A 23,355-nucleotide genomic window follows, 5' to 3' on the forward strand; every position below is an offset into this window, starting at 1 on the left:
ACTTTAAAATACCATGCATGGGGCAAGAGTGGGAATAACTGGTAGCACTGAGCCTTCCTATAAATGAGCAGGAGCTGTTTGATCTCTGTGCTCTGAATACACAATCCAGGTTATGCAGTATGCTCTCTGCATGGAGTGAAAGCGAGAGGAGTAACAGTGCAGGGAGAATGACTAGCCTGAAGCTGTTCTGCTTCATCAACTGTAGAGTTATTCTGAATGCAAGCTGCCCAATTTGTCATGAAACCTTGGCCAGCGCTGGCATGAATACAGTGTTTTGTAGCACTGTCTGTCTTGCTTTACAAAAATCTGCTGTTCATTTTAGGATTTCTAACAGCTGTGGGTTGCTTGCCCTGGCTGCTCTTTTTTTTTAAGTGAATTTGTTTTTTAGGGAGGGAAATGGAAGGGCGAGATTGGATTAAGAATTTTCTTGCCTGAATTTCCAGAGGAGGTTATCAAGCTGTGAATGCTGCATTGCCTGCCTAATGTTCGTATTACAGTTTTGGATCTCAATCATGTTAGAGTGGGTGAGAGTTGAGAAAAGAGCTTATCAAAATTTTGCTCTTGAGATTTGGAGCTTATGAGGAGACAAATAGATCTCCTCTGGCTTGCCTGTATCATTCATAAGACATCAACATAATATCAAATACTCCAGTTTCATCAGCACAGCCCTCTGCAAAAGACTTTCACAGTTATTGGACAGGAGAAGCAATAGAGTTACATGGAAAACAGCTTTCCTTTCTGATCTGGATTTGACTTGTGTTTGGAAAAGTTCTGACGCTTGCTCAGAGCAGATGCTTTCTGTAGTTTACTACACATACTTTGCATGTGTTTGCAACAAAATCTTAGGCAGAACTTGTGTACATGACATCATTACACTAGAGTCTTAGGAATTTGAGTTTAGTGATGGAGCAACGTGCAGGTGTTTCTGTCCTGGAGTTCAGAAAACATGGATTTTGGTTTCATCTTTATTTCCCCCTTGGTTATTAAATGTAACATTTAGCTTTCCACCCTTGGCTTGTCCTGAAGTTCTAAAGACTCGATTCAAGTGTTCTTTCTAGAGATCTGGTTTCTAGTACACCAACAGTGTTGTAACTCTGATGCTTTAAGGACATAAGGCAAGGAAGGAAATCTCTTCTTCAACCACGAGACCTTCGGAGTGCAGAAAAAGTTTTCAGATGTGCAAGCCCTTATTCAGTTTACTAATTGCAAGAGGAGCTTTGAGGGAACAATAAAACAGCGAGTTATCTGTTTTGTGATTAAAGTTTACTTGGGCATATCGAAACTCTTTAGCTGTATTCACCAGTGGTGAAAGGAGGAATAACACAACAGGAGTGATTTTCTTATTAACATCTCATACTGCACTGAAGAGAGGATTCCTTCAATTTTTTTTTGTGTCTCAGAGTATTCTTGCTGACACAGGGAAACTGAAAATGAAGTCATGAGGGGTAAAAGCAAACAACTGCTCCAAAAAGTGTATTGAGAAGTGTGCCTCCATCTTCACGTACATTGGAGCTTCTTGTCTTGAAGAGATGTTTCTTGCTTCATTTTCTAAAAAGTGCAGTAGCAGAAAGCATCAGCCTTTTTCTTCTGACTCAGGTCTGTTCGGTAGTCCTAAGTGCCCTGGATATTCCCTGGTAATGCTAGTACTGTGTTACTCAGTTAACTTGTTGCAATTTTGCCGTATTGATTAAGTTGTGACAAGAGTAGCAGTAGCCTCTCTGGCTGCTTTTGCAGTAGGATTGTGGCAAACACTCATATTTTGTGGGTTGAAAGAATGTTTGAGAATCATTTTTTTGGAAGTTCCAAAACAAACTTGTTTTGGGGATGTCTGACAAGGTGATCTTGTGGGTGGCTGGTCTGGCAGTTAGGGTACGTTAAGGTTGCTGTCCGTGTGTCTCAAGTGCTCGCCCTGTGTAGCACAGGGTTAAGAGTTATGATCTCAGGGAAGAATCTAGTTTGGAAAGAGTACAGGAAGAAAAAGGAACCATTTTCTCACAAATCTGTCTAAAAATCAGTGGCAGTAGATATTACTTGTATTACAGTGTAATTTGCAGGCTAATATATGAACCTTTACTGATCATCAGTGCTGCTTCCTCTTTTCAACATTTAGTCTTAAAAGAAGGGGCAATGGAAGGTTTTGCTACTGGTGACATGGGAAGAGGAAGAAATGAAGAATTCCTACAGGGAAACTTGGGACATGGTTGTGGGATTTTTGGCATATTCGTACTGATTTAAACTCACGGTGAGTTTAGGACTCTTGGAGCTTGCACACAGGTCATGCATCTTCTGAGTTTTAATTCTCTGGTTGGGTATTGGGGTAGGATTATTAAGCTTAACCAGCTTTCTTTTCAGAGGTATTTTTTATGCTTCCTGAAGTCTTTTGGATGAGTTATCAAAAGTTGGCATGGTACTTGAACACTCTGCCATTTAAAAGATGTAACTTTAAAAATAATAGTATCTAGCTACAGTACTTTTTAACTCAGTCTAATATTGAAACAGTGGCCAATAAGACTCCACTTTGAGTAGGAGTTGAGCTCAGTATGTAGGATCCTTCCGCTGTTAGTTGCTTGGCTTCTTTAACAAAAATTGGTTTGGGATGCAGTCTCTATGCTTGATCTTAGCATGAAGGTGATGCTGTTTTTCAAAAGGACAGCAAAGTTAGGTCAACATTTTTATATATATATTTTAAAAGCTCTGTCCACATAAAGAGAGTGGGTGTAAGTAACCATCATGAAATGGGTTTGTCAGAAGTATATTTTTTACATAACTCAGAGGACCAGAATGGGAACTGCAAGACTGGACAGGTTTGAATTTACTGACACTTGAAAAAGCAGCCATCCACCCAAATCCACAATGTGATGGTTTTTAGTATTTTATGTTGCAAATTTTCCAGGGCTTGTGTGCAAAATAGAAACTTAATGTTACTCTTTGATGTTTTGATGCATGTTAAGGTTTGCCTTATGGAAAAAGTCATTTTTGCTTCCTCAAGTGTCCTGATCTTGGAGATAGAAGTCAGGATATATTTATACATTTAGCTAAATGATCTACTTACCTGATTTTGAAGGGAAATATAAATACAGCAACCAAAGGATAGTTTGAGCCACCAAATATTTTGTCTATATATGAGTGCTGTTTATGATGCAGTGTTAGGCAATTTTCAGAAGATTTGATTCTGTGCTATGACTTTTGCCGTAGCTGGCAGAGACTTTGGGGATGAATTGGGCACCTTCTTATGATAAAATTAGTCTTTTTTGCATTGGATAAAGCAATAAATAAACATTCTTAAAATCTGATTGTGGTGGTTTTAATGGAATTTGTGTAGTAAAAGGTGCTGCAGTTTGTCAACTAACAGTGAGGTTTCCAATTCTGGACCATAATCTGCACATCTGGGATTTGTATTTTTAACAGTTGTTGGCTATGAATCTCATTTCTCTTATCCAGTACATACTAGTGACAAAGTTTTGTTGCTTATTCATCTTCTCAACTATTTTGTACATAAAAATGCCACTGTGTGGCCTAGGACTGATGTAGGCCCACCCAAATTCTTCTTTTCCCTTTCAAAGTGGTCTTATATACCTCTGTATTTCCTGCCCCACCTCATTCTTCTCAGTATAGTTTCACTGCTGCAGCATGGTTATGGAAACCAGACAGAGCTGTATAACTCCAGGTGGGGAAGTAAGAGGTGTGAGAGTCCTAACACGGATCCCGTTACAATTTTAATACCATTGGTAGCCTTGCGAGGGTGGTGGTAGGGGAAGAGGAGGAGGACGAAAACAGCAAACAAGAGAAGCAGACCTGTTCCTAAACTTAAAAAATGTATTTTGTTGATAGCTTTTCTTCCTGGAAGTTCTGCACTATTTACAGGCACTAATAAAGCCTATGTGAAGGTTTAACAGGTGAATTACAGGAACAGAAAAACACTGATATTCTCTTTCATTCTTCTTTTCAAGAAGCCCTCTTCTTGTGTTCTCTGATCTGCTTCTACTTTCCCATCCCAGCATCTGGAAAACTTGTATAGATGTATTTCGCCAAGGAGTTTCTTCTAGAATCTGCTGCTCTGCATTTGTTATTGCAGCTGGCTTTGTTAATGCTGAGGTGCTTTGCAAAGCACTGCTTTGGAGTGGGTGGATTCCGCGAAGCAAATTGCTGAAACTTTATTCTGATTTGGTAGAGCAAATAATCCAGTAAGTAGTTTAGGAACCAGGAACAAGTATCCTCACCTCCGTTTCCTTAGTCTATAAAATGAAAATAAGCCCCTACATTTTAGTGATACTGTGGTTTGCTTTTTTTTTTTTTTTTTTTAATTTACAAAGAGCTTTGTGACACCCCCCTGCCCCGACACAGGATGGCTTGGAATTCTTAATTCTTAATCTGCAAGAGAGAAACGCTCGCTGAAGACAAGTAGGAGTCAGTACTCGAACATTACACTGTATCTTCAGCTTTTCAGGTTGCTTGGTTCTGTATACAGTCAAGCTAGACCTGGATTTGTTTTGTCTGGGGCAAGTGCTTCTTGTGTGCATTTAACTGTTGGGATCCGACACTGCAGCGTGGTGAATTCAGTTTGGGAGTCCAAATTTTTCCCTTTGTGGAGTGACTATAGCATAGCTTCATCACTCCTCCGCTTGCTAGTCTGGGTTTCTTTGCTTGTATTGCCTTTGGGGCAAGGAATTCATTCTTTGTGCCTATTCCATACTTGGCATCTGTACTGAGCTGTCATAAGAGAATCAGTTAGTTGCGATTGTGTGCGAGCGATTTGTGATGTGTGTGCATGACTGTTATGAACTACACTGGGACCAGCTGTAAGATTCAAAAAGATCATCTGCAACCAGAGTGCGATGATTTTTGGAGGGAAATAAATCTCTATTTTAAGAACCGAAGACAAACCTGGAAAAGTGCATCTTGAGTCAGATTTCCCCTTTGTATCTAGTGTGCTTTCTTAGATAGTCCACTCTAAGCCTATATCAATCGAATCTTTCTTTTACTATATAGTTTAGCTTCATAGCTGCTCCAGTGGTTCACCTGTGAGCCTTTGCAATGAAAGTTTCTCATGCTGTTCAATTTAGATTAAACTCTTTTATTCCAAACTGCTGTCCCCGCAACTTTGGTGCATTTTGGATTGGGTGTTTCAAGATAATTCTTCTGCTGTTTTAAGTGCTTGCCTGTTATCTCTCTCTTCTGTATGTTTAAAGTTACATTAGCTATTTCAGTTGCTTCTTGTATGTTAAGGTACTTAGTTTCTCTTTTGGAGCTTGGTGGTTGTGGTTCAGCACTTCGTATGTTCTGAGTGACGCTTACTGGGACAGAGTAAAGTTGCTGCAGTACCTCTTTGACCTTGATCAAGAACTCTGCCTCTCTGAAAATACAACTGTTCTCTTGGTGCCTGTATCACGAAGCTTGCATTTAATTGTGCTTAGTGCGATTTACTCCCAAGATCATAATGCCATGACTATTCAAGGATGCTCTTAATATTCCACCATTTATATATGTATCCTGTAGTAGCGTGTGTATTGTAGAGGTGTTGTATTTTTTATCATGTGGTATGATGTTTGAGAGTTGTACGGGACAGATAGTAAGCTTCCTTTCTCACAAATTTATGCTTGAAAACCACAAACCAGCAACCTGACAGAAATGTACTCTTACTGCTCACGTAGGCTGGATGGATGTTAGTTCAGCACTTCTGAAGATCTTTGCCTTCTGATCACTTTGTAGGTCTGGGATCTGCCTGGGCGAAATGTTAACATGACAGGAACTGGCTGGTGGTGGTGTGTCCGTGCTCCGTTGAATCAGTTCTGCTCTTAATTGAGCGCCACCTCTTTGACAAAAGAACTAAAGTTAATTGGCCTTGTGGAAGGAGCTTGTGCTGCAAAGTGCTTTTGAAGGAAGAGAAAATATTTTATTTTCAGACATTTGCAACACACTTTTGTTACACACTTTGTGTTTTATTCTCAGTTCAGAGATGGATATTTTTATTTATTTAAAAAATATGTAACTTGCTTTTCATAGGATGTTAATTACACAGAAAAATAGAAGGGGCAAAAAGAGGAGTATAAATAATGGCCTAAATACCCTGATTCTATTTTATTTGAAATTTAAAGTTAACTTTTGATTAAAGAACTTGGGTTTCATTTAGCAGTGTTCATCTTGGGAAACTGGTTCTTTAAGAGCATTCAAAGTATTCATCTTAGAGGAGTTCAGAGTTCAAGACAAAGGTAGAGTTTTCTGATCATTGTTGCAGGGCTTGAGGCTTAAAACATTGCTTTGGCATGTACTACTTAAAGACATCAGCACTGAGATGTCAACATTTTTAGAAAAGAAAAAAGAAAGGAAGAGCAAGAAGTAAAGCCAATAGCAGAATTTTGGAAGGAAATGGGCAAAAAATGGAAAGCAGTAAGAGACAGACCAGTTTTGAAGAGGTTTAATTTGGGTATGTTACTGTTAAATGTAATGCTTGCTCCTCTGGCCCGTATACAACAGTTCTGAGCGCTTTTTGGTTTCAAGGGGTGCTAAAGAGAGAATGTCATTGATTTGTCACTGATAGGCATTTGTCACTGATACGTGTCACTGATAGGCATTTAATGAAAATAAATTGAGTGGAGATACTTAACTTGCATCCTACAGTCACAGATTTATTTTTCTGCATGGCAAATCTTATAAACAGAAAAGTAATATTTACCATTTTTAAGATAAGATTTGCAAAACAGGTTTTTTCAGGTTTTATGCCCCCTCGCCTTCCCCTTATTCCTCCACCTCCCCTTTCACTGGTCAACATTGCATTCTGCTTATTTCCTGTTAGCTTTTCCGTTCTTACCTCTCATTTTGGCTGTTGCTACCAAAAGTGCTTCACTCTATTTTCCCCCACGTCCTTGTTCTATGTGTAGTTGCATTACTTTGTTCCACTCTGTTATGTTCTGGACTGAGGCCAGTGGTAGAGGTGGGGGGAAATGCGAGATGGGGACTAGGGATAGCTATAAAAGCTGTAGAGTCGTCTCTCAAAAGATAGTGCAGTTTAAGATGTCTTACGACATGGATTACTTGTTCTACTAAAAAATGCCATCCAGTTTCCCTTAGGGTATGTATAACAAAACCAAGGAGTCCTGTCTTTGCACTATGTTATCTTGCACTATGAGATTTGTTCACTTGCATTTGTATTCATTTACTTGTACGTATAGTTTATTTTTAGGGATATGTGTCAACCAAAGGTAACCCAATGGAAATAATGCAATTAGGTAACAAGTGCACTCTGTGCTTGGCCTAGTTGGGTTTGTTGCAGTTCCATTTAATAACTCTTTTGTATTCTCATAGCCCCTTTTTTGCTGATTATTCAAGCAGTTTCTTCTCTGTGTATTTGTCTAATATGCGAGCTCTATTATTGTACTGAAGAAATAATAGCTTAGTTTGAACATGATCTGTTTTTATGAATAATTGTTGGCCTCAGCATGTTATGGCCTACCCTATATTAGGAAAGATTAAGTGATGTAGCTACGCTTGCACACACACGTCGTTAAGCCCTGCTGTCATAGAAGTTGCTTTCCCTGGTGAAAATACATGTCTGTGTGCATAGCTTGTATCAGCTGAAGTTTGTGCGTGTTTGTTTTTTCCCTGCAAGAATAGTTCTGTATGCTAAAGTTTTAGCTATTACAAAAGTGTCATAAAAATCAGACCTGTAATTCACATGAAACAGTAGCAAAAAGGGTAAGATAGCCCTTATTTCAGCTCAGTGTTCCACATGGGAGTAAATAGGTGAGACATGACTTACCTGGAATGGTTTAGGTCTGCTTGATCCTGCCTCTTGGGTGTGGGGTGGATAGATTAGATGATCTCAGAAATTCCCTTCCAGCTCTGATTTTTTGTTTTTTTGCTAATCATTTAACCTGTAAGTCTCAATTGCTTGAGGTTACTTAGGCTTTTTCTTTGACTTCATTCTTGCAAGAGGAAACGTTTCCTTTTTTCTGCTTGGGTCATCTTGTCTGCTTCCCAAGAGCAGGCAGTGACCCTTGCTAGTTTTGCTCCACAATTTAAAATTATCTTCTCTGTCAGGTACATCTATCTTGCAGACTTGTCAATTTTTTATTACATCTTTGATTTCATTACTGGATTATTTTTTTTTAATATTAAGATTGTAGTCTTCCTTGCTGTCCTTATCTTTGTTGCATTCTGAGTAGAAGCTGTAATGCTTTTTCCCCTTTTCCTTGTTAGCAGACTTTTGATTTTTGTATTTGCTGAAAATGTGTTTGTGTAGTACTTGAGCCCTCATTTTTGTCTGTTTTTTTGGTAATGCCTTTTGTTACAAGCAGGTATGAGTCCATCAACTATGGCTGATATCCAGAGATAAACATTTGGAATAGATCTCTTTCTTTTTAGGACTCAGAAGAGAGCGTTCACAATCTAATTTTAGGCACTCAACTGGGGCTGTCCAAGTTGGCCAGCTTTAGGGAAGCCTGATGAGAAAAGAACCTCAGCTGTCTCCGAGGAGCCCCTCCGAGCTAAGTGTCTCTCGCTCCCTTTGACTACATAGGGGACTACTGCCTTGAAACCTAGAGAAGTTTAACTTCTTAATCTTGGTATTTACACTGTGTGGCAAGCTAGCTAGTATGAATTCACCCACCCTTAAAGTATCACTGAAAAAATATTTTCTACTTTTCAGTTATCTTCTACCATTTCTTTTCCATGTTTTTTTTTTAACTGAAAATTCAGCATTTTAAAGAGATTTGTGACCTTATAAATACAATTATTGTGTTTTAGATTATTTTTCCCCATCAGGTTTTACTGCTTTCAGCTTATTCTGAAAATGTCTTAGCTATCTGCTGTGAATGTCTGAATATGGCTTAAGGAGACAGCCATGCCAGTTAATTGGCTGCTGTTACTGCCCGTCTTCTGAGCGTTACTGCTGGTGCTGTAGCTGATGAAGCAGTTGATGGGTTCTGTGTGAAATCAGCCTGTTACCTTTGTTCGCTGTGTTAAAATCAAGCTGGCTGACTTGTACTGGAGCAGATGAGGAGGGCTCATGTTATCTGTTCCATTGACTCTCCTGTGAATAGCAGTCTTCACCTCACAAAGCACAGTATTTTTGATTTTTTTTTTTTTTTTTTAAGCTGTACACAAGGCCATCCTGAGAAGAAAAGGGGCTTTCTTTAGTTGTTCTTTTTACTATTGATTTCCATGCCAGTGTTTGAGTTTCTTTTTCCTGATTAGGTTTCTGAAAGATTAATGCTTATGTGTGTTTGGTTTCTGGTTTTATCCAGATTGTCTAATCTGTTTTGGTCTCATGATTTTTGTCCTAATTTACCTATATCTTACAGTGCTAAAAGATTTCTTCCCCATCCTTTCCCTGCAGTGTTTATACATCGTCACATTCCAGCATTACAGTTTGTTCCAAAATGCTCTGATATTCTGTCTTTTCATGCGCAGTTCTAAGGTGCTGTTTTTTATCCTCCACTCTGACTCCTTTTCCCACTTGTCTTTTTAACTTCATTTTGTCAAGGATGAGGAAAACTCTCAAAGTAACACGCCACCAGGTGAAGGGATGTCTTGTACTAGCTGCCCTCAGTGCCTTTCTGAAGGAGTAAATCCTAGAGACTCGGCAAATAGGGCTGGCTTCTGTATACTTTTGGTGGATCTCTTTGTCCCAGGGTCGTTGTCATCCGTGATTAATTTAAGACTGCAATGGCAAGGAGTTTTACAGCCATATAGCTGTATGGTTCTGAGCGAACAAAACATTGCTGATGGGACTTGTCCTCCCCAATAAAACTACCGTTTCCTCTCATAGCATGAAATCTTGGTAGATTATGCAGAAAAGCTAAGGGTCCCTGGCTCAAGGAGATCCTGATAAATTATTTTGTCCCAAGGAGCCCTGCTAATATATCATATGACTGTGAGARGGAGGCATGGGTCTCTGGGGAAAGGGGCAGCTGGAAGCAGCCTCCTGGCACAGCCAGGGCTGTTTATCCAGCCTGCTCCCTGCTGGGGTCTGAAAAGCACTTGGGGACAGATGATGGTGGGGAGTACACTACGCACTAGAGAAATTGTTCTCATGATGGTTATCCGCTTCAGACCTGCCTTTTTTGGGGTGCAGCACTCTGTGGGCAGGCAATGGGCATCTATGGCGCAGGTGGTTAAGCAGCCTGCAGTGGCAGGAAAGGAGTGCAGGGTTCCCATCTGAGGTTGAGCTCTACTGCCCTGTTATTGGCCCAAGAAGTGAGAGCATCTGAAACTCGTTAGATCAGGGGCTGCAAAGTTGCTGTTTGACTCGTCTGAAAGCACATAGGCTTCTTATGTGTAGTAGCACTGTCTCTTTCCCACTTGGAAGACAGATGTTTTTAGGAGAGATAATTTCAGTGATGCTTGTCAGAGTATTTTTCTTGAGTTAGTTTAGTTTAGCTTGCAAGAGAACAGCCACGTTGTGTAACAGAGACTGGAGGGTGATTGCAGCGGTCGTGCTACTGCTCCTCTTGTCACCTAGTAGCTGATTGTATGTGCGTCCTAGTCCATTGCAACTGTAAAGAAAAAGATTTTTAAGGGTAAGGCATCATGATAGAATAATAATCAGAACGCTTTTGCTCTTGCTGCTTTTCTGTCAACACCATCTGTCTCTAGCATTTCTGGCCTTCATACCCAGCACCAAATCCTTGTTTTTTATATAGTATCACTTTTTGGGATACTATCCCCATGCAGTCCAGCTCTTTGAAGAATGTGCAGTGATACTGAAGTTTTTTTCATTTTTTGTGCCTTTGTAAATGCAGGTTGTTTAGGTGTTATTTCTTTCCTAGTATTGTGTAAGGAAAGACATGGATAAAATGTCTCTGTACAAAAAGCACCATGAAAAGTACAAAAAATGTTTTCCCTTTCATCATTCAGTGCAATTTCAAATATCAATGTGTCTCAATTTGCACCTCCTATGGTATTTACTGCTACTGTGGTAACAACCATGGTATTTAAATTGAATGTGTTGCACTAATAAAAATAGGGTTTTTTTAGTGACTTGACAGAAGTTTTACACCTATGCCAATTGTCAAGATTGGGAAGGGGAATGACTTTTCCCCCAAGATCTTGTTTACCTGTTAGCCAAAGAGAAAGGGATGCTCCGTTTTCCATCAGTGTTCATTGTAAAGTCTGCTGCTCTCACATTTGTGGATGGGATTTTAGCGCTGTAAAGAAGAGGCTCCATCTTTAATGCAGATTAAAATTCACTGGTGTTGGAGAAATAATCCTGTGACAGTAAAGGACTGACTACATTAGTTGCCTCTCTATTAGCAGGGAATGCTGCCTAGTGTATCTAATTTCACTGTAATCAAAAATGTGGATGTTTGAAAACTGTATGTTCTTTCCATATTTATGTAACCCTTCCATTTGACAGGTCTGTTCAGTACTGGGGGAGATCTTGGCTGCTTCACTGCATGCATGTGCTTTCAAAGCCCTCTCCCTTCCTATCTGGTTCCCAGCTGTTGGGACTGGCGGGTGTCTCTAGGCAGAGAGTGAGAAAGCGCTTAGTGACATCAGGGCTTAAGTTTTCCTTTGATATGTTGCCTGGAGGCCGGTGGGGAGGGAAAGCTGAGGGCCAGATTGGTTTACATTCTGGCTTCCAGTGGTGTTTTAGAAGCTGGTTAGGGAGGTGAAGAGACATAACATCGAATATCTGAAACCGAGTTAATTAGGCTCTTGGCAACAGGGATTGGAAGGCAAGGGGAACCAAGGCTGCTGTACCGATGGGTCAGGAAGTGATCTCAATGAAGCAGCGAGGTGCTTGCAGATAAGCCAAGTCTGGCATTTGGTTTTAGAGTGTAATCTAGCTCAGAGCAGTCTATTCTCCTCCTTGGCAGAAACATAAAGTTCCCATCGCCTGATGACAAGAAATCGTGATCTGCACTTAAAAACGCACAAAAAGTGGAGTTAGTTTAGTGGAAAGGTGGTGGTTAAATTTGTTTGTGTAAAGCTCGTAGTGCGCTCTGAGGTCCTCAGAGGCTCAGTGCAGTCAGCATTGTATGAACATGTGAATTCCCAATTGCTTCTTTAAAGAACTTGTGATATAGATGTCTTATGAAAGGTGGCTGTGAGAAGAATTAAACAGCAAACGCTATTTTAAATGGAAGTCTTGTAAACTGCAGAATACTGTAAGTTACAAAAAACCCCAACAGTAAGGTTCCTGCATAACCTTTCCATTACTCTTTTGTGCGTGTACCTTGTTATAGTGCTTTATTGCATAATCACCTGGCATTCACATGCCATATTTTAACAGAAATATGTGAAAAATATTTGGTTACCTTAAGTCTTACCAAATGGCTTTAGTTTTGTCAGAAGATAAAGTTTGAGTACTGATGTTTACTAGGCTAGTGCAGCTGTCCTGCTGAATGACTGGGTTTTTAGGAATGTCTAGCCCCTGCCCTGTGGGGCTGAAAACAGACATGAAGTTGGCAGGTGACTATTCAGAAAAGTTCTGTGGTGCCATTCACTGATTGATCCTTGAACTTGGTGAGAGAAGAAAGAAAATGAAAAAGCTTCCTTCTCTGATCTCTCTAACTTCTCGCGAGTTTAGTTCCTCTAGTGGCTAATTGCATTTTGTTTCTTGTCTTGCTAGATGGGCTGGTGATCCCACTGGTGGAACTGTCTGCAAAGCAGGTTGCATTTCACATTCCATTCGAGGTGGTGGAGAAAGTTTATCCGCCAGTGCCTGAGCAACTGCAGCTTCGGATCGCCTTCTGGAGTTTCCCAGAAAATGAGGAAGACATTAGGTAATGTATGCTATTTCTGCTTCATTGATGTTTTTGGAAAAGTTCTGCTCACTAGAAAAGAATTATTGTGCATTTGATGTCCTGTATAGTTGCTGCTCCTAATATTTGTATGTCCAGGTTGTAGTGTGCAGATGGATTACTGTGGGATATGCCATGATGTGGATTTTTACTGAGAGGTAAGCTGCCTTGCATATGTCCCAGGAAGAGCACATGCAGGTTCTCTGTGTAAATTATACAGTATAAATGTACACCTTAGTTTGCCTGGCAGTAACTTGTTTGTATAGGTTTGCCCTTAGGTAAGTCTTACCCAGTATTCTTTCCAGTTCGGATCTGTTTGTTGCATGAGTCAGAACTTAAACTGAGCTCAGAAATTCTTGGGGAGGGCTATCTCGGTATGCTGTGCAAGCTTTTTGTCTGTGCCAGTTTGAGGCTCGAAACAGGCTGAGTACATAGGTGGTCAGACTGGATACAGCCAGAGAGTTGACCGTATTTCTTATGATTCTAAATAAATTGGGTGACTATGTAGTCAAAAATTTTGTGCTTCTAGATCTTTTACCAAAGTGTTTTGCCTGAAGCTTTTCTATACAGCATACCTCTCAAATAACTGTGCATCCAGAATGTTGTAGGAAAGTAGTGATTTTACATTCTTCCAGGAAACATCATCCTGACGATTGTTAGATGCATTCATCTAACATGCTAATACCGGTTGGGGGAGGTGATGCCAGTAGGTGCTGAAATAGTTAGAAAGATCAGTTGTGGAGGAATAGAACAAACCAGTTGGTTGTATATGCTATAGCAGTTATTCCGGTGAGCACAGAAGTGGAAAATCTCGTGTGAGCGTGTGGTAATTCATCTAGAAGTGCAAAGAAGTTCTTACTGTGGCATGCTGACACTGGACCTTGAAGTAATTTTAGTCTTTATATAAAAGTTAAATTTTACACCATGAATGAATTTGTATTCAAGAACATTAGGTTAAAATTCCTAGAAATGCCAATGGCTATACACAAACCCAATTAGAAAGAGACCAATGATTTTTGTGATTTGAAGTGTTATGGAGAAATGGCAAAAAAGAGGTGGACTTCATCTTAAAAGTGAAGATGATAAGGATTTGTCAAAAGCCAGGCCAACAAAGAAGGCAAGAGGATAAGAATGTGCAGTTTCTTGGAACTAGACTGATGTTGATATGTTATGTCTATTTCTTCTAGATTGTACTCGTGTTTGGCAAATGGCAGTGCAGATGAGTTCCAGCGAGGGGAGCAGCTGTTCCGGGTGAGGGCTGTCAAAGACCCTCTCCAGATAGGTAAGACACTGCAGCTCCATGTCTAGGTATTTCAGACTCCCCAAACCATATCTGCAGTGGGACAGCATTGGTGTGACCATGTCTCAAAACTAGCTTTTCTGGCATCCTAGACTAAACTCCCTGCAACGTGTATGCTTTGTAATTTCTTGAGCAAAATACTGTGTTTTCTTTCAGCCTCCATCAGCTGAGCTGTAAAATTGAATGAAAAGCCAAATTTGCAAATTTGATGCTTAATCTGATCTGAGCCTTTTGGAGAAAACTATATAGAATGCTTGTGTCTCCATAACATTTAAATTCTTCAGTGATAAAGAGAACTTGGCTTCCTAGTGATCTGATCAAATTAATGCTTTGCATAAAGTATATGTTATACAAAGCAGAGGTGAAGTTTGCAAAGCTTAGRTATTATTCTTATAGCAGAGGGTTGTATTTATAATACAGTTACTACAAGGGTAACTGTATAAGAGCAGAGGGAAATACCTGTTGCTAGACTGTGGGTTTTATCCCTCCTCTTCTTCACTCATCTTGATCTTTTTACTGTAATGGAAACTAATCTTATCTTAAACAAGAAACTGGACTCTGGATTTTTCATTAAACCCTTCAAGGTAAGGACAAATTCTGAGTTGGTTGTTCCAGTGACAGATGTTAGACAGGAAGGAATTAGGTGAAGACTAGTATGTCAGGTGGACCATGTCAAGCTGATGCGGATGTGTTGGTTTTTCTGCATGACAAGCAAGATCGAGGGAACATTGCTCAAAGTATAAGCTTCAGAATTAGGATGCTAGCTGACGTGGGAACTGAGCCCAGCTGTATAAGAAAATGGTAATGTAAAAAGTTGAACATTGTTCAGGAGAGAAGTTCCTATATTTACCTGTGATGAGGGAAGGAAACTTCTGTGGGCCTGTTCAGTTGCTAGTGCCGGTAACACCTAACTCTTGAGGATCAGTGGAATGAATAAATTCAGGTAAAGGACCCTTAACAAGGAAATGAAAGGAACTCATGCTGTGAAGGCTGGGGAAGAAGGAAAGGAGGAGAACGTGGTCATTGAGACATGCAAATTGCAAGAGATTGAACTGTGTTCTGAACATGAGGTAAAGCATCTGAAAGGACTTTATCTAGTCTGTTGCCTATGGCAGTAACACTAGCAGGAATTCTTGAGAATGGAGGTGAAGTACTTTCTCATACATACATCGTACATTGAGGTGTCTGTGAGACCAGACAGTGATTCTGGATCATCAGCAAAATTGAGCTAAATAGGATTAAACTGCAATCTGAGTGCATATATAAGCCCCTTGATGTCAGGGCTGAAATGCTGGGAGAAGCCTCTAAGGCATCTGCTGAACTTCAGGAAGGCAAATTTAAGAGAGACAAAATGAGTTAAAAGGAAACTGGCTGAAATTCAATAATTCCTGGGACACTAACAGTAGAAAAGAGCAAAGTATTTAACATACAGTGGTGAGGCTGTGGTCAAAACTTGTTCTAGTAATAAATTAAAAGGGCAAGGAAGAGGTGTAGAGCAATGTAAATGAACAAAAGCTAGAAATATTAGTGTAATACCTATGCTTGGGGGAGAAGGAAGGGAACAGGAAAAAAGAGGAGCTCATGAATGACGCCAGAAAAGAACTTCCCCAGTCCGCACACAGCAACTGGACTTCTTGACAAAGGAGTGTCTGTGTGGAAGGGAGGGAAGTAACTTTGCTTCCCTCTTGGTAGAGGAACTTAGAAAACTACCTAATGGCTTGATTTCCCCTCCTCTGCCCCACGAATAGCAGCTGAGAAGCTGGTTAGTATATATGGGGTAGATGTAATATTAGTCGTCTCCTCTAAGTGAATTTAAAGTGCATGGTTGCAATTTTGAGTTTTGTACACTGACAAGTGTCCTATTTATCTTTGCAGTTCTGTTTAAGATTTTTTTTAAAGATAAATATGTAATCTTAGTCATCTTGTTCAAATGCAAATCCATATCTATAGTTTCTGGACAGTAGCACCTCTTCACTTTTCATAGACCCACTTTTGTGTTCCACTGCACATACCAAAAGGATTGGCTTTTATAGACTTTTCCCTGCACATTCCCTTGTAGCAGTCATCCACCTGCCTCCTAGCGTTGAAGACATTGTTCTCAAATAGGTGTGCTGTAGTTGCTGATTTCAGACTTTTGTCTCTTATTCTAATTTTTCTTTTTAGCAATTGAGGAAGGCAGCAGCAGACCCAGTGTAGTTCTTGATTCTAACTTTTGCATCTCCTTGAATAGTGTCTCTAACTTTCCCGCTTTTTAAACTTTCTCCCATCTTGCTTAGAAAAAAGAAAAAAACTCCAGAATTGCCTTGCTTTAMTTCCTGTCTAAAAGCCTTTGTTCAGCTCTTGTTTTGCTGTTTGTTAGTTCTGGGAAAGCCAGAGAAAAAAGTTTTTAAATTGTATGCAGAGGCATGTTTATTATCACTGTTATAGGTGCAGCAGAACTATCTAGTATCAGTGAAGAAAGCTTGTATTGCAAATGTATTGCAGGAAGTATTTAAAATAGAGGCAGTGTTAACTCATAGGTCGCTTAAATGTTTTCATTCCAGTTGCTTACTGAGTGGCTTGTAGTGTTTCCAATTTATGCATTTCCATCTGAAATCATGAGGACTAATAGAATCTCAGCAAAGTGAATAAACAGACCTGAAATATCTCAGTAAATGAATTTCATGATAAAATAAATACTAAATGCAGAATGAATGAGTATACAGCAATGCAGCAGTCCTACAGTCCTAGAAGCTGGAGTTTAACAGTGGGATTCATGCCTACCTTCTAGGTGCTTTTCCTGAAAGGTGATGAAGGGGCTTTTTGTTTGTCTATTTGTAATCATTCTCTTTTTTAGAAAACTGGCATATGATCTTTATATTTACGCACTTTCCCACCCCCATAACTAGCTTTCTGTCAAGGCTGTGACTATTAATTTTTGGGGGGAGGGCAGTGCGAAGGGTAGGTCATGGGCTGAAAAACAAGCCGTCTCCATTTTGTGGGACCTGATTTGGGATGCAGGTTGATTATTTCCAGTTTTTCTGCTTGATCAAACCATGCATCTTAACTGAGTATCACAGAAGACAGCATGCTGCTACCCGTTCTTCAYGACATGATAAAACCTGCTTCCTGGGTGCAGCAGATAACTCCTGGTGCTCTCTGTGAATTATGACCATATTGTACAATGCGTGCTAGGCTTGACACATCCTCTGAAGCGCTGGTACTGTATTGGCGTATACTGGTACTAGGCTGGTACTGCCTGGCGTTTGTTCTGTGTGTGAGCAGAAAACCTGGTACTCGTATGAAGTGTGAGATGCACTTTCTGTGTAGCAAGCCTAAGTGCTTTCACAGAAGCACTAAACTTGCTCTGTGCATGCAATACATTTAAAAAAAAAAAAAAAAAAAAGTAGCCAGGGGAGCATGACTACTGGCAGAGCAATTCCTCTGGCCTGTGGCCTGTTCTCGAGGTCTCCTGGGAGTGGAGCTTGCTGAGAATAGGCTACAGATCTTCATTTTTCTGGTAGGCTGCATGCAGCTGCAGAATGAATGCTGCTGGTACATATGGGCAGTTAGTTTTTTGTAAAGTACTGTTGTGCTTGGGAGTAGATTTGCTGTTGATGACTAGTGGGAGCCAGGATTGAATGGGAGAGAAGCCCATTCTTTGTTCTTGCAGTTTCCAAAAGGTGGCCAGGTCAATTAGGTATGCAGTAGACATGACTCTTGCATTCGTGTTTAAGCAAGAGGACAAGAGCTGTGATCTGCCAGAGCAGGTAATAGTTGCAGTTGCACTGTAAATGAGTACAGTTTGGTGACCATTTCTTTAAGCAGTAGCATTGGGCTAAGCAGTCCAGAACAGTCCCCATTATTGTCACCTTTTCAATTTATGCAGCTTCAGCTGTCTGTAAGCTGTACAGTGAAGTGGATTGTGATATTTATCCTGATAAAAGTAGTCATTAATTTAATCCAGATATTTTCCCTGATGTGGTTTCCTGTGCCATCCCACAGTTGTTCAGTACAGCAAGATTGATGGTGCAAGAGAATTGGGCAGGGCTGCTTGAATTAGCAGTGTCACAGGCAGAAATGTCCATCATGCTACAGGGTGAGTTCAAGCTTGTGATATGTTGTATGGCAGCCCTTAAAAATTTCATCTCTTTGTCTCTTTTTAAAACCATTCTTTCTTCTTTGCATTTAATCAGTTAATTGTCTTCATGTGACTGAGAGGATCTGGATAAGAAGGCATACTTGTGACCCATTCTTCCTTAACACCTTTAGAATGCTGCTTTTTCTCAGTGAAACAGAATTGCTGCAGTTACAGTTTGTGAAATGCTTAATTCTCTTTTGTGAAAATTAGGACATCTTGGCATTAGTCTGAGATGCTTCTAGTGTAGCAGAAGGACTAGCTGAACTGTTTGGGTTGTATTATCCAAGTGTGGAGCATAAATTAGAACTGTAGCTAGTAATAAGCAGTGCAGTAATTCTGTGGTGAATGCCTTCTTTTGTTTTGATTCTGTTCCAATTGCTAAAATAGCTGAAGAATTTGGGTGGCATTATGTGTACTAATCAAAATAATCACCCACATCAGGAAGAGGATTTAAATCCTGGTGCACAGGAGAAATAAAAAGGTTAAACAAGGTAACAGCAAGTTTGTATTGGCATAGGGTTTATATTTTGAGAAAGAATTACTGCACATTGTTTTAAATGGGTTTTAATAGGTCATGTGCGCTACTGAACACCATGGTTATTACAATCTCACAATATCATAATAAAACTTAGTAACCTGGATTTATAACCTACTTGCCCATGCTGATGATGGAGAAACTGTTTCAAACATCTGTCCCAAGCCATATCTTTTTACCTAAGGTAGATTGTTGGACTGAATTCTGATTGTAGCTTTGATGTCCTTCGTGCTGTTTATGTTGCATTAAAACTGAAATTGAATCTACTGAAAAGGTTTTGAGATTGATATTCATTGCTACTGAAGAAAATTAACTGGTGATAGGGGCCTTAGAGACAAGCAGAAAATTTGTGCTCTTAATGGCCTTTTCCTGCTCCCTATGTTGTGCCTCTGGATGACCATTATTTGTAGAAGAAGCTGCATTATGAGTACAACTGGAATGTACTGTACTTGAGTTTACATGAAGCCAAGTCTCATTAAAGTTCTTTGTCATCCTGCCCAAGATGAGATTCATAAATCATTTGTTTGAGCACAGAGGAGTGGGCTGGATTCTTTTAAGTATTGTTGCAGAAATTTCCCTTTCCCATTGATTTTAATTTGAGCAAGAGTGGGTTTTTTTTGTTTGTTTGTTTTTGTTTTCAGAGTACCTGGTTTATAAAAGTTTTTTTTTTTTCAAAATTGCAAGGAGGTACATAATTTACAAGAAATAGTTTTATTAAATTGGTGGCTTCTGAAGCCACAAGGTGATGATAAGAGGTATAAGAGCTGCCTCCTTTAGTTCACTGCAATATTGTGAAAGTTGATTGAGTTGAAAATAGTTCTGAAGAAATGGCATAACCTGTTCTTCTGCACTGTTGCCAGTTAATTAACACACAAGTCATGCCCAAAGTATGTGTAGTCTAGCTGTGACCCCACCATCCAAAAGCCACGCCTTCCAGTGGTGGCTTGATCCATTCCTGCTTTACCTTGTTAAATATAAATTAATATATTAAAAGCTTGTCTTTTTGAACTTCTTAAAACATGTTACATCTCTCTGCTAGTGTGCTATTGTAGCTGATTGGGAAGAGACAGGTGCTGGAGACTAGCTCTAAACTAGTGGCCATTCCCGTGTGGATGTTGTTGCCAGGTTGCTACAAATATTATTGTTTTGCTGTTTACACTGCTCATACATGAATTTCCATGCTAGTTGAATGTGTCCTGTCCTAGGCCTGGCCTACCAGAGCAGTAACTTTGGACTTTTGAATTTTGACAGGCTTCCATCTGAGCGCCACTGTGGTACCGCCCCAGATGGTGCCACCCAAAGGTGCGTACAACGTGGCGGTGATGTTTGACCGATGCAGGATCACGTCATGCAGCTGCACCTGTGGAGCTGGGGCCAAGTGGTGTGCTCACGTCGTGGCTCTCTGTCTCTTCCGGATACACAATGTAGGCATTTAAATATTGTGTTGCTCCTCCCTAGGCATCTTCTCCTCCGAGTCTGTCTGTCATCACAGCTTCATGCATCGTGCACTCTCCTTAGGGAAGCTGTTCTTGGCATTCCTCTTCAGTTACAGATTGTGCAAGTGTGCGCTCACAGTTGCAGTCTGCAGTGTGAAATGACCAAGGCTCTAAGCTGCAGAATGTCCTTTGATAATGTGTGAATTGCTAAGAGTAGGTAAACAATCCTTTTTGGCCCCTTCCTGTTTCTCATTTAAATGCTAGAATAAGTCACTCTTTCTTCAGTTCTGCAAGGAGTGAAAGGTCACCAATAGTTAGTCTTTTATTAAAAGTCTTTGTAAATATGGGATTTAAAAGCTCTTTCTTTAGGCTGTTTGATCACTCAGAGTGCAGAGGCAAAGTCATTTTGATCACTGTTGGCCTTTATGTTTACCCAGTCATTTGTCATTTTGACTTGTGGATTTCAAACAGGTAGTTATGTTTATATTTTTATTTGGCTGTAGCATTGTGTGGCCTTGTATACAGTGAAAATGTATTCCCTATCCCAAGGAACTCCAAGTGAAAAACGGTAGAATCCACATGAGATATACAGGTTGAGCATTCAGTCTTGTGTGCAGATTTATCTCCTTAAATCTTTGAAAGCTGTAAGAAATATGTCTTAAGGAAGGATTAAGCCTGGAAAATTGAAAGGAACAGAAGATTTTCTGCTGTCACACAACATTTTATAGCTAACATGGTTATGATCAACTCCAGCTCCTAAATGAGTGCTAATTACCTGCTGAAACTTGCTAATAGTTTGTCAGTGGTATTTCACAATAGACAACTGTAGTGGACTTAAATTGGTAGTTGTATGAAATCATCAGAATATCAGTATACTTTCTGTCCTTAGTCATGGTAGTAGAGTTGGCAAAGACTTAGGTTCTGCTCTGAAATAGTTGTGGAGAGTGAGACTAGGAAGGAAACTTTAATTTGTAGTATTGGCACCCAGAAAGTTTGGAACCTGTGTAAGATGATCATGCCCCCCCATCCCCATCCTTTCTCCCACCTGAAAGATGATAGTGAAAGGATTTTCATGTTTGTGTATACTGATTGAGAACACCAACAAATTACATTCTAAAGGATATTGCTCTATGTAGACAAATCAATATCAGAAGCATCTGTATCATCAAAGTGCTCTTGCCTGCTTCCAAGTTAAATTTTAGATGTGTGCTGTTTGGACTATTTTTAGTCTGTATGGTAAAAAAGGTGAGGAAACTAGTTTTTATTATCTATGACTTGTTGTTTTGAGATAAGAAATGAGATTGATTTTAAGATTGAAGAGAAAATGTTTAATGGGATAAATGAGGTGGTTGTGATTCTGTGAAACAGCCCCCCACCAAGCTACTTCATTTGCCAGAAGCTTAAAAAATAATGTCCTATTTAAGAGGTTTGTTTGTGAAATCTCTGCCAGTATTTGTGCAATTGCTAGCAACAACAGATCTTAAGCACAGCTGTTAAAGCAGTTTCCTTGACAAGAAACTCTTAAAAACAGTTTTTATAAAACCTAGACAGCTTATTTGCATCTTATCTGCAACACTCTGCTGTACATAATTACAGAAAAAAATTGTGTCCGTCGAGGCCAAGAATGATGTGCTTTGCCACAGCCGTTGTTTGTGATGCTGAATCGTCCAGTGGGCACAGGTTATGTCTGACCTGTTAATGGCAGCATTATGTCTCCTTTTCTTTCCTCAGGCGTCTGCGGTATGCTTACGAGCTCCTGTTTCTGAGTCCTTGTCTCGGCTACAAAGAGATCAGTTGCAAAAATTTGCTCAGTACCTAATCAGTGAACTTCCACAACAGGTAAATGGGGACAATTAATAGGACTGACTTGTTAAATTCTAGTATCTTTATTCTGAGTGGATTTGTTGCAAGATAACCAGTTATACTATTTGATTAGGAGTTTACTGGCTTTCAGTTCTTTTCAAATTTGCCATTCTATTATTTGACAATTGCCTGTTGCCAAGTAAAAGATGAGAGATGTCTTAAAAGGAGAGCAAACAGTGCTGGCTGTTAATATTAGCGTAAATATGTGCTTAGCTTGTGGATATGAAGATCAAACACAAAATAAATGTACAGTGGTGAAAAACTTAGGTCAGAACAAATCATGTTGTTCCTTTTTTGTGAGTTTTGTTAGTTGACAAGACTACCCAGGGGCTGTGTTGTATATGTCTTAGGTGGATAGTCCCTAATGCACCCAATCGGTGATCTTTTGACTTCTCCCATGTAGCTTCTTGGTGATTCCCAAGAATCATTTGGGTTATGAAAAACAATAGAGAAAAACATTTTGTTAGTCAAAGGTAAAATCTTTCTTATTCCTCAAATATCTTTATTTTTCAAGGTCAGGTCATTTCTATCAACTGGTCAAAATGCATGCATCGGTTATTCAAGCATATCGAAGTGACTGTGAAATGTTTGCTTTAAAATTAAAAATATAAGGGCTTGGCAACTTTTTATTCTGATTCAGCCAAATAAAGCAGAGAAGTACTGCCCTGCCTGAATACCTGGCACATTTCAGTACCATGTGCACAATGTCTTAAGTAGAAGTTAGAATACTGTCAGCGTGCGCCTAATATTTATATTGTGATAGTATACTTGGGACACTAAGATATTCTATCTCTGAAACATCCTCTAAATTATCTCCAGAAATATTAAGCTGCTTAGGAGAGGAAATAGAGTCAATAATATGAAAATGATATAAAAACATGGCTTTTCTTGTTGCTGAGAGTTCAGTACCAATAGCGTGTGCATCTTTCTGCAGGACATGAAAAGGAAAAGCTTTTCTTTCCTCCTTAAGGACTCAGAGCTTTATGCCACATAGTTCGGTACTTTGTAAAGGAGAGTTTTAATAGGCTAGTAGTGGTGGTAGTTGTTTCCTGAATAGCATGTGAGTTGTTTGCCTGATATAATGCTTCATATATTCTGTGTCTGCTCCTTTTTGAAGGGTTTGTTTCTACTTCAGTTATTTGTACCAGCTGTGCACCCTGGAACATCTGGATAAATATATTGCTTCTTGCCAGATAATCTGATGGGATGCTGCCCAACAGAAAAGTGTGGATTTTATTGGCAGATGCATCTCAGCCTGTGTAATATAATTCCCTTAAAGGAAGGCGTGCTCCAAACTCTTCCAACAGTCTCTGAGATTTCTGAATGGAGATATTTTGATACCTTGGGTCCCTGTATTT

The 23,355-nt window shown here is 39.7% G+C and overlaps 1 protein-coding gene across 3 annotated transcripts in view; it reads left to right on the forward strand.

Annotated features, from left to right (window-relative positions):
* Positions 1-23,355, forward strand: part of ZSWIM8 (zinc finger SWIM-type containing 8) — a 63,864-nt gene that overhangs the window by 12,787 nt on the left and 27,722 nt on the right. For 2 of the 3 annotated variants that reach the window (XM_026055790.1, XM_026055791.1), the window contains 4 exons: positions 12,572-12,725; positions 13,931-14,025; positions 19,950-20,122; positions 21,866-21,973. In XM_026055790.1, the coding sequence (XP_025911575.1) occupies positions 12,572-12,725; positions 13,931-14,025; positions 19,950-20,122; positions 21,866-21,973 (530 nt within the window). Of the gene's footprint in view, positions 1-12,571; positions 12,726-12,842; positions 12,902-13,930; positions 14,026-19,949; positions 20,123-21,865; positions 21,974-23,355 lie in introns of those variants that run through there. The other variant, XM_026055792.1, reaches the window with a different exon arrangement.

Source organism: Apteryx rowi, unplaced genomic scaffold (assembly GCF_003343035.1).
Source record: "Apteryx rowi isolate R43461 unplaced genomic scaffold, aptRow1 scaffold_126, whole genome shotgun sequence".
Lineage (NCBI taxonomy): Eukaryota > Metazoa > Chordata > Aves > Apterygiformes > Apterygidae > Apteryx > Apteryx rowi.